Below are 13186 nucleotides of genomic sequence, written 5' to 3' on the forward strand. Positions count from 1 at the left end.
AGGGAGGGAAAATACACAGGTGCACAGTTTGCAGAACTGCCCTATAAAGAATGGGGAGGCACTTTGGGTATGCTGGGACTGTGAATTACTGTGGGGTTAGAATCGGCGGCCTCTCTAGAATTTTGAAAATGTGATGATTACAGAAGAGGCTGTTTCCTAGCGTGTAGCAAATGGACTCAGGACCAATGGGTATAGTGTGCTCCTGAGAGCAATTGGGAGACTGAGTCAGATTTCAATCTGACGTCCGCCTACATATACCCGTGCAGGAAGCTTAGCTCTTCTGTATTTCTCCGTCTCTGAAGCAGTTAGGGACACTACACATGCTTGCACAGCGTTAGAAAATCCAAACCAAAGAAAGAAAATCTTACCTCTACGAGACAAGCCCCGCTCTCCTGTAGTGATACCTAAAGGTACCTCCTCCAGTCGAGAATTCCTGAGGTGATTTCCAAGATCCCTCAGAAGTGAGCCTCAGTCCGGTAGCCGGTTCCTGGCATGGACTTAGCCCTGAGCGGCTGAGAGGCAGCGGGTGCAATACCAAGTGCGGCGGTGAAGGTATTTTCCCTCTCCCCCCACAGCCAGAGACTGCCCGGCACAAGACCAGGAAGCACTGAGACAAGGTAAGGTAGAAAACTTTCTTAGTCTCCGGTCTTTGAGGCTCGGATAGCCGCACAGATTGCCCTCCTGGCATCTGTTAAATTGGGTTGAGCAGCCCCATGTGGTCTAGACCCCGATCCAGTGCGAGGGTCCTCTCACATGGAGACCCTCTTTGGGGGGGGGGGGGGGTGTTGTCGGTGCCACCCCCCCCCCCCTTGATCGCCGTATTGTCCGCACAACTGAGCTGTGCGCACAGCGGCACGCACATCTCCACTAAATGCACAAATAGTGGCCTGCACGCACAACTAAGTTCCCCGGCACGCTCACATACGAGCTCTGAGCCACCCCACATGCATGAATCATGGCACCTCCAGCCAAGGGAAAAGCCCTCTGCCCTGCCTGCCACCTGAGAGCTGCGCAATCCGAAGTGGCCTCTGCCCTATGCCTGCAGTGCGAAGAGGCTCAAGAGGATCCGAAGCAAGGCCCTCCTCAGACAGTAGAGGAGTCCGCCTCCACTAATGATAGTACCCCGGACCTCTGTATCCTGGGCACCTCGGAGAACTCCTTTGGATTCAATATGGATCCAGGGACCTTTTCTTGGGTGGAATTCTTCAAAGACCTGCAAACCTTTGTCCATGCACAATCGGTACCACCTGTGACACAGCCACAGCCTCCACCAGAAGAGCAAAACCTTCCAAGCCCTTCTCTGATCCCTCGAGACACGCCCCTTCCAGGCAAATGCCTCCCCTTAGGGAACACAGAAACCTCGGGAGAAGAGCCTGACTCCTTGGAGGAAGGGGAAATCCCTCCAGGGATGGAACCATACCGAACCATGATGTGATTTTTCTCCAAAGACGAGTTAAGAATATAAGAACATAAGAAATTGCCATGCTGGGTCAGACCAAGGGTCCATCAAGCCCAGCATCCTGTTTCCAACAGAGGGCAAACCTGGCAATTACCCAAACACTAAGAGTTACCAGATCTCTTGTCTCTGAGTCTGAAAACACTGGCCATCCCTGGCGCAAGTACCACAGCGGAGCCAAAGCCTAACCCAGTTTTGGTTGGTCTCAGTCAGGTCTCATGCTATTTCCCTATGCTGCAGGCCGTACAACAACGGATTTGACCTGGAATGGAATACCCCGGAGGCCAACTTCAAAGGAGGACGGGCCCTTTACCCCCTGGAACCCACAGCTAAAGAACTCATAGGGTTCCCGAAAGTGGACACCGTGGTCTGCACTGTCTCAAAGCGCATTACCATTCCAGTTGGAGGAGGAGCTGCACTCAAGGATGCACAGGACAGATGTCAGGAATCCATCCTTAAACAATCATTTGATGTCGCAGCAATGTCCCTGCAGATTGCTTCCTGCTGTGCCATGGTGACACGTGCCTGCTACTTCTCTCCAGGGACGCAAACACTTCCGCCGAAACATTAGAACCGGCGATATCTTTCCTCACGGATGCAACCTCTGATCTGGTGTGCACCTCAGCCAGGGGCGTCTCATCCATAGTGGCAGCCAGAAGGCAACTATGGCTCTGAAATTGGTCGGCTGACGCCACCTCCAAGATGAAACTCACGAGAATGCCTTTTAAAGAATCCCTCCTATTCGGAAGCGAACTGGTGAAGTTGGCCAACAAATGGGGCGAATCCCCAGTACCTCGATTACTGGAGGACAGGAAAAAAAGAAACCAATGCCCCTCTCCCCGAAGAAACAAGGGCAGAGGAGCCCAGTGTTTTAGACTGTACAAAAACACATACTAAGCATCTCGCCCTGCTGGCAGGGGCCAGTTCTTTCGTAACAAACAAAACAACAAGAGGGGAGCCGGCTCAGGTGCAGGCCCTGGCTGCACCACACAATGAGAATCAGCAGACCCATCCACAGGAAGAAGCCATAGGGGGCAGACTTACGCTCTTCTACCAAAGATGGGTCGAGATAACGTAGGACAAGTGGGTCCTAACCATTATTCGAGAAGGATACTATCTGGACTTTCACAGCATCCCTCTAGACAAATTTGTGAGATCACCGTGCCACTCCCTCTCCAAGAGGACGGCAGTGGAAAACATGCTGACAAAGCTACTCAGCCTAAAGGCAATAACCTCTGTGCCCAAACACCAACAAAATTCTGGTCACTATTCCATCTATTTTATCGTTCCCAAGAAGGAGGGAATGTTCCGGCCCATCCTGGACCTTGACAGTCAGTCGCTACCTGAGGGTACCGCACTTCTGCATGGAAACACTACATTCAGTCATAAGGGTAGTACAACCGGGAGAATTCCTGACTTCTTTGGATCTATCAGAAGCCTATCTCCACATCCCGGTCCACCACGCCCATCAACGCTACCTACGCGTTGCGATACTGGACCATCATTACCATTTCCGGGCGCTACCCTTCGGACTACCTACGGCCCCTCGGACGTTCACCAAGATCATGGTGATAGTGGCGGCGACACTGAGGAAAGAAGGAATCCTCGTACACCCGTATCTGAACGATTGGCTGATCAGAGCAAAATCTCCAGAGGAAAGTCACCAGGCGACCACCAGAGTCAAGAATTGACGACTGGTTAATCAGGGCTCCAACCCAGCAAGCCGCTCGGTCGTCCCTCGATTTGACCCTACACACTCTAATTTCTCTAGGATTTCTCGTCAATTACGAAAAATCCTATTTAGTCCCATCTCAAACATTGTCGTTCATTGGGGCAGACTTGGACACCTTGCAGGCAAAAGCCTTTCTACCTCAACAACGAGCGCTAACCCTCGTGTCTCTCGCTCAACAGTTGCAGTCTCAGCATACAGCAACAGCTCGCCAATTCCTCGTCCTTCTAGGACACATGGCGTCCTCAGTCCATGTCATACCAATGGCCCGCCTGGCCATGAGGCTCATGCATTTGACTCTGAGGTCACAATGGATTCAAGCTGTTCAGCCTCTGTCGACCATTGTCCACATCACCGACCCACTCCGTCTGTCTCTCGCCTGGTGGAAAGATCACAACAATCTCCTCCAGGGATTGCCCTTTCAAGGGCCAGATCCTCAACTCATTCTCACCACCAACGCTTCCAGCCTCGGGTGGGGAGCCCACGTGGACAATCTACAGACACAAGGGTCTTGGTTTCCTGGGGAAGCCAAACATCAAATAAACTTCCTAGAACTTCGAGCAATGCGATATGCTCTCAGGGCTTTTCAGGATCGCCTGTCAAATCACGTCATCCTGTTTCAGACGGACAACCAGGTGGCCATGTGGTACACCAACAAGCAGGGAGGCACAGGCTCCTTCCTTCTGTGTCAGGAAGCTGCGCAGATTTGGGCGGAAGCCCTCTTCCACTCGATGTACCTCAGGGCCACCTACTTGCCGGGAGTGGACAATGTCTTGGCAGACAAACTGAGTTGTGTCTTCCAACCGCATGAGTGGTCTCTCAACCCCTCGGTAGCGAACTTCATCTTTCAACAATGGGGATATCCTCAGACAGACCTCTTTGCGTCCCCTCAGAACCACAAAGTCGACAATTTCTGCTCCCTCATTCGGAGCGAGCGCTCTCCGCCCAGAGATGCGTTCTCCCTCTCGTGGGCAACCAGTCTGCTCTATGCATTCCCTCCACTTCCTCTTCTCTTGAAGACTCTCGTGAAGCTACGTCAGGACAAAGGAACCATGATCCTGATAGCACCTCACTGGCCACGCCAAGTGTGGTTTCCCATACTCCAGGATCTCTCCATCCGCAGGCACATTCCCTTGGGAACAGACCCGCATCTGATCACTCAAAACGACGGATGCCTACGCCATCCCAATCTTCAGACCTTGTCCCTGACGGCATGGATGTTGAAAGGTTAATCCTTCAACCTCTTAACCTAAAACCTAAGTGCAAGGTGATGCATATAGGGAAAAATAACCCATGCTATAATTACACAATGTTGGGTTCCATATTAGGTGCTACAACCCAAGAAAGAGATCTTGGTGTCATAGTGGATAACACATTGAAATCGTCGGTTCAGTGTGCTGCGGCAGTCAAAAAAGCAACAGAATGTTGGGAATTATTAGAAAGGGAATGGTGAATAAAACGGAAAATGTCATAATGCCTCTGTATCGCTCCATGGTGAGACCGCACCTTGAATACTGTGTACAATTCTGGTCGCCGCATCTCAAAAAAGATATAATTGCGATGGAGAAGGTACAGAGAAGGGCTACCAAATTGATAAGGGGAATGGAACAGCTCCCCTATGAGGAAAGACTAAAGAGGTTAGGACTTTTCAGCTTGGAGAAGAGACGACTGAGGGGGGATATGATAGAGGTGTTTAAAATCATGAGAAGTCTAGAACGGGTAGATGTGAATCGGTTATTTACTCTTTCGGATAGTAGAAAGATTAGGGGGCACTCCATGAAGTTAGCATGGGGCACATTTAAAACTAATCGGAGAAAGTTCTTTTTTACTCAGCGCACAATTAAACTCTGGAATTTGTTGCCAGAGGATGTGGTTAGTGCAGTTAGTATAGCTGTGTTTAAAAAAGGATTGGATAAGTTTTTGGAGGAGAAGTCCATTACCTGCTATTAAGTTCACTTAGAGAATAGCCACTGCCATTAGCAATGGTAACATGGAATAGACTTGGTTTTTGGGTACTTGCCAGGTTCTTATGTCCTGGATTGGCCACTGTTGGAAACAGGATGCTGGGCTTGATGGACCCTTGGTCTGACCCAGTATGGCATTTTCTTATGTTTTTATGGGTTCAGGAATCCACTCCTCCAACATGGTACAAAGAGACCAGTCATCTATTTCCTCTGGAAACCCGAGGAAGCAGAGATTGTCTCTCCGAGCTCTGTTTTCGGAGCCTGAAGTCTGCTCCTTCTTCTCCTGTATCATCTCCATTGATGCTGAGGGGCCGTGAGGAGCCTCTTGACATGCTTCCCCTGGCTGTTCCTCTTGCCAGTACCTCCAAAGATCGTGGGGACGGTGATAGATATTTGATTTCACCGCTGTCCCAGACATCAGGATCTTCTACTTCCTTGGCGCCGGGGAAAGACTGGGCCGAGCATTGAGGGAGATCGTGCAAGAATCGCCAGGTGTCGCCTATGACACACGGCTCCGGTTTTGGAGCAGCACCAGCAGCCGCATGGCTGCCATCGAAACGACACCGGCCATCAGAGGCCCCATTCTCAGATGCCCCCAATAGTCCTAGGCATTCTCTACCAACACTGGTGCTGGGCACTGTGCCACGTCGGAGACCCGAGGAAGAGCCAGTGACGCCTGGTCCCCCCTCCCTCAATCCTGGCCACTCCAGAATTTCAGGAGGAGTTGGACCGCAGGCTGCATTAGGCGGTGCTTAAGGCTCTCCAGAGAGTTGAGCTGCCAGGGCCACCGACCCCCATACCAATGCTTGAGCCTCCGCCATCAATGCTAGCCCCCCTGCTAGAGCGTCTGGACATCCTCCTGGGTGCCCTTCCAATGCAGCTGGTGCCTGAGGGACCCTCTGTTCCTCAGTGGCCACTGAATCCCTCCACTGGAGCGATCCCGGTTCTTGGATCCTCCAAGGAGGAAGATGCGTCTGGTACAGTGTTCCTTAGGCCACGGTTCCCCAAGCCCCTGCCAGGTCCTTCCTGCCTCCCGCAGCCTCCAGTCCCCTCGATGCCAGGGAAACAGTCTATTCCTGCGGTGCCCTCAAGGCCTGCCCAGGACTGATACCCTTCATGGACCTTGCCCAAGGCACGCTGGTCTCAGTGAGGAGGAAGAGACACGGAGTTGTCCTCCATTTATTCAGACAACTTTGTCTTTGAGCCCTCCCCTCTGGAGGAACAGTGCCATTCTTCCCCCGAGGACTTGTCCTTTGCAGGATTTGTCAGGGCCATGGCTGAGGCCATACCCTTTCAACTGCTCACAGAGGATGCGTGATCTAAGAAGCTGGAGGTTCTCCAGTTCGATGCTCCTAAGGAGATCATGGTGGTTCCTATCCACGACATCCTCCCTGGAGCACCCCATTTCTATCTCCCCCGACAATAGAAAGGCTGATGCCATCTACTTGGTGCAGCAGGCTGAGGGTTTGAGAAGTGGCACCTCACTCACCAGTTGGTGGTCGTGGAGTCTGCCCTGAAAAAGACCTGGCAATCCCACACCCATGCCTCTGCCCCTCCAGAATGAGAACACAGGGAGCTGGATGCCTTGGGCAGGAAAGTCTTCCAAGGCGCCATACTGGTGGCCCACATCACTGTCTACCAGCTGTATATGACCCAGTACAATCACAGTCTCTGGAAACGGGTCCAGGACTTCGCAGAGGGCCTAACTTAACAGGAGGCCCTCTCGGCCATTGTCCTGCTGGGTCTCGAAGCTGGGAAGCATGAGGTGTGTTCCACCTATGATGTGTTCGAGACAGTGGCCCATGTAGCTGTGGTTGGCATCGGCGCCAGGAGAATGGCATGGCTCAGAGCCTCTGACCTCCAGCTGGAGGTCCAAGACAGGCTAGCCAACCTCCCCTGCACAGGTGAAAACCTCTTCGGGGATAAGTCCAGGATGCTGTAGCGCAATGAAAGGTGTGATGGTCCTTCAGACAGCGTTCTGCTAGCGCTTCTGACGTCCTGTCCTCGGCCAAGAAGTCTTCTAGGCTGTGATCCCGGAAGATCTTTTACCTGCAGAGGAATTATTATCCTCCAGCCTCCAGGGCTTGCACACCAGCTTCAGGGGCCGCCCTCACCAGCAGTGAGTACCTAGACCTTAGCTGGCACCCCAGCAAGCCTCGGCCAAGGGTTTTTGACTGGCAGCGGGGGAGCAAAAATCAGTTGACCGTACCCCTGATATCGAATCCCCCGGTTGGAGGCAGGCTCTTGAGCTTCACCCGTTGATTGGAAGAGATCACGTCGGACCACTGGGTCTGTTCTATCATTCGTCAGGCGTACCGTCTAAACTTCGGCCAGCTCCCAGAGGCCTCTCCCTCCATATCCATCATGGGAGTTCATCTGCCCAACTGGTTATACTTCAGACGGAACTCTCTGCCCTCTTGTGGTGGGCACTGCAGAACAGGTCCCTCACCATCAGCAGGGCTAGGGGTTCTATTCGAGGTATTTCCTCATCCCAAAGAGGAATAGTGGCTTGTGCACCATCCTCGACCTCAGGGTGTTGAACAAATTTCTCGCAAGAGGAGACTGGCTTTGCTCCCTTGACCTCAAAGAGGCTTATGCTCACATAGCTGTCTTCCCCGGCCACCGAAAGTACCTCAGGTTTTTGTGATGGGGAAGGACCATTACCAGTACAGGGTGCTGCCCTTCGGGCTAGCCTCAGCCCAAATGCCTACCCGTGGTGGCCGTCTCTCTCAGGCATCAGTCGGTACATGTCTTCCATACCTAGACAACTGGTTGGTCAAGAGCGATTCCCACACAGGGGCCTTGAGTGCTCTGGCCTTAACGGTGCAGACGCTACAGACTTTGGAGTTTATCAACTACCCCAAGTCTCATCTCTGTCCATCTCCCCAACTGAGCTTCATAGGAGCAGACTGGATACGACGCAAGTGAGAGCGTTTCTGCCCAGAGATCGGGCTCTTGCCCGCGCCTTGCTGGCCACCCTTGTACGGAACAGCAGGCAGGTGTCCACCTGCCTTCTCCTTCACCTGCTAGGCCACATGGTGTCTTCCATCCATGTGACCCCTCTCACCCGCCTGTGTATGTGGAGGGCTCAATGGACCCTGTGGTTCCAATGGCGACAGGCCTCCCAGGACCTCAAAACTCGCATGGCGGTGAAGGACCCTCTGCTAGTGTCTCTGTCCTGGCGGGAAAATCTCTCCAACTTGGCAAGAGGGCTCTCCTTCCAAGCTGCTCTGCCTCAAGTGGTCCTCACCACCGATGTGTACCCTCAGGGCTGCGGAGCCTATATGAATAGTATCCACATTCAGGGTCTCTGGACCACTTGCAAAGCCAGCTGTCAAAGTTCCTGGAACTTTGGGTAATCCGTTAAGCCTTGTGTGCATTCAGAGATCAGTTGTTGCACAAGGCAGTCCTGATTCAGACAGACAACCAAGGTGTGATGTGGTACATCAACAAGCAGGTCGGCACAGGCTCGTTCCTGCTCTGTCTGGATGCAGTTCATGTGTGGACCTGAACCTTGTCGCAAGGGATGTCCTTGCGAGCCATATGCGTGCCGAGACACCTGAATGTGCTGGTAGACCGCCTAAGCCGCTACTTCCAGCCTCATGAGTGATCCCTCAACCCAGAGGTAGCAGCCAAACTGTTCCATCAGTAGGACACTCTGGATGTGGACCTGTTCGCCTTGCCCCACAATCACAAAGTGAGCAAGGTCTGTTCCCTGTGGTTGGGAGGTGGGCAGCCGGCCTGCAATGTCTTTTCCCTTCTTTGGGGGAAGGGCCTGCTATGTGCTTACCCTCCTCTTAAAGACGTTACTGAAACTTCAATAGGACAGTGACCCCTTTTGGCCCCGAAAGGTCTGGTTTCTGCTTCTGCAGGACCTATCGGTGTGACCACCTGTCCGACTGGGGACAGCACCCAACCTCATCTCCCAGAATCAGGGCACCCTGCGCCATCCAAACCTATGGATGTTGAGTACGTAGTCCTTCAGCCCCTGGCACTCTTGGACTGTGTCTCCCAGGTTCTGGTGGCATCTCTGAAGCCTTCCACCGTGAAGTCCTGCAGTTTAATGTGGAAAAGGTTTTGTGTCTGGTGTGCGGGGCATGACTTGGATCCTTTCTTATGCCCCCCCCTTCCTCGGCTGCTGGACTATCTCTGGCACCTTTTCGAGTCTGGGCTTCAAATCAGTTCAGTCAGGATCCACCATAGCGCTGTCAGTGCATAACACCGAGGTGTCGTTGGCGTGCCTGTATCGGTGCAGCTTTTGGTAGGCCATTTCATGTGGGGGTCTCCTCCAACTGAAGCCCCCCCTTCAGCCTCCTGTAGCGTCCTGGGATCTCAATGTTGTCCTGGCATGGCTCAAGCACTCTCCCTTTGAGCCACTGCAGTCCTGTGATCTGAATTTCCTCACCTGGAAAGTTATATTTCTGGTGGCAATTGCTTCAGCTTGCAGGGTCAGTGAGCTGCAGGCTCTGGTGACGTACCCGCCCTACACTAGGTTCTTCCACGATCATGTGGTCTTGCTTACGCATCCTAAGTTTCTGCCCAAGTTTGTGACTGATTTCCACCATCGTTCTACCCACCTTCTTTCTTAGGCCTCATTCTCACTCAGGGGAATGTGCTCTGCATAACTTGGACTGCAAGAGGGCTTTGGCTTTCTCCCTAGACCACATGGCTTGCCACAGGCAGTCCACCCAGCTCTTTGTGTCCTTTGATTCCAACAGGCTGAGAGTTGCGGTGGGTAAACAAACCTTGTTGATTTGGCTGGCGGATTGCATTGATTTTTGCTATGCACAGGCAGGCCTTCTGCTCGCCGGCAGAGTAAAGGCTCATTCTGTGCAGGCTCTGGCGACGTTGGTGGCTCATTTGCATGCAGTCCCCGATGTAAAAATTTGCCAAGCCACAACCTGGAACTCCCTTCATACTTTTGCGGCTTGTTACTGTTTAGACAAAGACGGATGTGAGGACAGTGCCATTGGTCAATCCATCCTGTGCAACCTGTTGCAGATGTGAACCCAACTCTTCCTGTCTGTGTTTCTGTGGGAACCAGACAGTTCTCAGCTGACCTACAGTATTGCAGTTGTTGAACCCATTGGCACCTTGTTCGATCGCTGTTGGTCTCTTCTGTTCATTTGGACAGTCTGGACCTTGGTACTCACCCACATGTGAGGACTACCATCCTGCTTGTCCTAGGAGAAAGCACAGTTGCTTACCCGTAACAGGTGTTCTCCTAGGACAGCAGGATGTTAGTACTCAGGAATCCCGCCCACCTTCCCACAGTGTTGGGTTCTCCGATTAATTGTTCTATTTTTGCTCGTATTTTTCTATATTTCGAGACTGAAGGGGAATCTCGTGTGGAGGCGCAGATAGCAGCAGGCTGGGCATGCTCAGTGTGCTGGTCAAAGCTTCTAGAAACTTTGACAAAAGATTTCCCTGCTGGGCTCCATCCGATGATGTCACTCACATGTGAGGCTAATATCCTGCTGTCCTAGGAGAACACGTTACAGGTAAGCAACTGCGCTTTCTCCTCCATCTTTACACTGTCAGTCAGCTTTTCATAGGAGGAATATTGAAGGATGCAGAGAAGTTGCAAGTCTGTAGATTTTACCTTGATAAAATGCATGAATCCTGCTATTTGGTTATTAGTTTTGCATTGACAAGGTGTTAAATAAGGGACCTATATGGTTTCCAAAGATTTTGTGCAATATCTTTTAATTATTATATTATAACCTGCCAAAAAAATCCACATTTTCTAGGACTACTGAAATTACAAAGAACATTGTATATACTGAACTGCTATCATTTAAATCGGATGATATGGTTTGATTTTTTTAATCTGAGACTTATTCCTTTCAGGATCCAGTAGTTTTGGCTTTTGACATTGAAACAACTAAATTGCCCCTAAAGTTCCCAGATCCGGAGTCAGACCAGATCATGATGATCTCATACATGATTGATGGACAGGTAACTGCTCTTTATTGCCTGGGTTTTTGTATGATCAGGGCCTAAGAATCACACTGCCTTTCAGCACTCAGCCTATGATTGTAGCCAGATGACCACCCTACTGTCCAGCGGTGGAGTTTGCTAGGTGGCATGTTTGTGTGACTGAGTCCTGTCCAGCAAAATAAAGAGACAACAAGCATATAAAGGAAGCACATCCTAGTGATCCAGCAGGCCATGATATAGCCAGATTGGTTCCAGCAGATTACAACACCTCAAACCAACTGGATTGGTGTCAGCAGTTTGGTAGTGGCCAAGTGCTGTCCAGCAAAGCCACAGGGTCCTAGGATACTAGATGTTCAGGCAACAGCTTCACTAGTTTTGGCAGCTATTTAGATTATTTTCTGTCTGTAAGCAGGCTATTACAATGTCATCTAGTGGCACTGAACAGACTCGTCTTAGTGGAGCTTTGAGCTCTACTGAGCATATACGGGAGTTGCCTTGCAATCCTTGTCATTTTATGTCTGCGCATAAACACAGATGTATTCTGCCTCTTTCAAAAATTTTTCTAACATCTTTTTTAGGAAATTTTTACCTCTATAATCTTGTTCTAAGTTTCCTTGCTGTTTCTGCAACCCACAACTGCGCCTTTTAGTACTAACTGGGGGGGGGGGAAGAAATTATTTACACAGCTGTGTGGCCCTACTGTTCCAGCATACTGGGGCAGAAGAAGTTGACAATGGTGAGCGGTTTCAAAAGTTGTATTGCGGGAAAATGTTCCCTCAGACAGCTACGAGCTGTAATATTGATATCTCTGGCTGGAACACAACAATGCTTGTAGACATTTATTCCATGATCTGTTACCCAACTGGGTCAATAGTCTCGATCTTGTAAACTCTTCCACCTTATCCACTCGGGACTGAATTCTACTCCAACAAAACCGAAAATCTAAATGCCGTTTTGGTGGAGAAGAATTTAGTCCCGAGTGGATAAGGTGGAAGAGTTTACAAGATCCTGACTATTGATCCGGTTGGGAACAGATCATGGAATAATGTTCGGATAAAGTGATAAATGCTTACAGGTGATATTGCCAGAGATGGTTGCAGCAGGATGTTGTATTTTCCCTGATGAAGCCATATTGGAGAAACAAGGGCCTCTTGTAGGGTGGTCTGTGAATATTTGACAGGATGATTTGTAAAACATCGACAGTTTGGAAAATAAAGGGAGGTTTCAACACTCGTAAAGGCAGCACAACGTGAGTATTGGCCTAAATTGTTAATAAAAGAAGATCAACACTTATAGTGAATATGGCAGCTAATTGTTGGATGAAGCTGTTGAAGAAATCATTGTGTTTATGAAATCACTTGATTGAGATTTGTGAATAGCATAATTGTCATGTGTGTACTGAAGTAACATCATTGCATTTGCTGTTATGTGATATACATTAGATCATGTTATGTGCTGTTCTGTAAACTATTGCTTAATCTCATTGTATAAATACCAGCTATGCCCTGTCTCTTACCAAATAAGCAACACAACCAAGACAAGGTCCCTTAATCCTACTCACCCAATTATAATTATTTAAAAATATCTCAACAATATTTCAAACATTTGGTCTTGATTATTGTTCAAAACATTTTTTGTTCAAAAATTTTTATATATGTTTTATATTGCACATCTTATATAAATCTATTAAAACTATCCAAACCACACATACTCTCATCCATACCTCACACACCTATCATAAAAATACAACCCTTCCCTATAAACCATATGTCTTCACATTACATTTTCATATACCTATCTCCATTGCAACACTTGTTCATAGATTCAAAAATTGTTAGATGTCCCAACAAACCACTTTTCACGGAACCCCACTCTTTGTCATTTGAAATGCTCAGTTCTATTTAAAAAAATATATAAACAGTCCCACTTATACACCTGAATGGATCCTTTTTGTATAGATTCCGACAATCTGAAACCTCTCACAGGCGTAACCGTGAATGAAGAACTCTCATTTCTCAACTGCCCATACCAGGAAGATCAAACTTTCTCGTTTCTCTGACTATCCATGCTGTTAACAGACAGGTCCGTGCTGTTAGC

The 13186-nt window shown here is 49.7% G+C and overlaps 1 protein-coding gene across 4 annotated transcripts in view; it reads left to right on the forward strand.

Moving 5' to 3' along the window:
- POLE (DNA polymerase epsilon, catalytic subunit) overlaps positions 1-13186 on the forward strand; it is a 379412-nt gene that overhangs the window by 94319 nt on the left and 271907 nt on the right. For all 4 annotated transcript variants that reach the window (XM_029570995.1, XM_029570997.1, XM_029570993.1 and 1 more), the window contains exon 9: positions 11000-11107. In XM_029570995.1, the coding sequence (XP_029426855.1) occupies positions 11000-11107 (108 nt within the window). The remainder of the gene's footprint in view (positions 1-10999; positions 11108-13186) is intronic.

Source organism: Rhinatrema bivittatum, chromosome 11, assembly GCF_901001135.1.
Source record: "Rhinatrema bivittatum chromosome 11, aRhiBiv1.1, whole genome shotgun sequence".
NCBI classification, from domain to species: Eukaryota; Metazoa; Chordata; class Amphibia; order Gymnophiona; family Rhinatrematidae; genus Rhinatrema; species Rhinatrema bivittatum.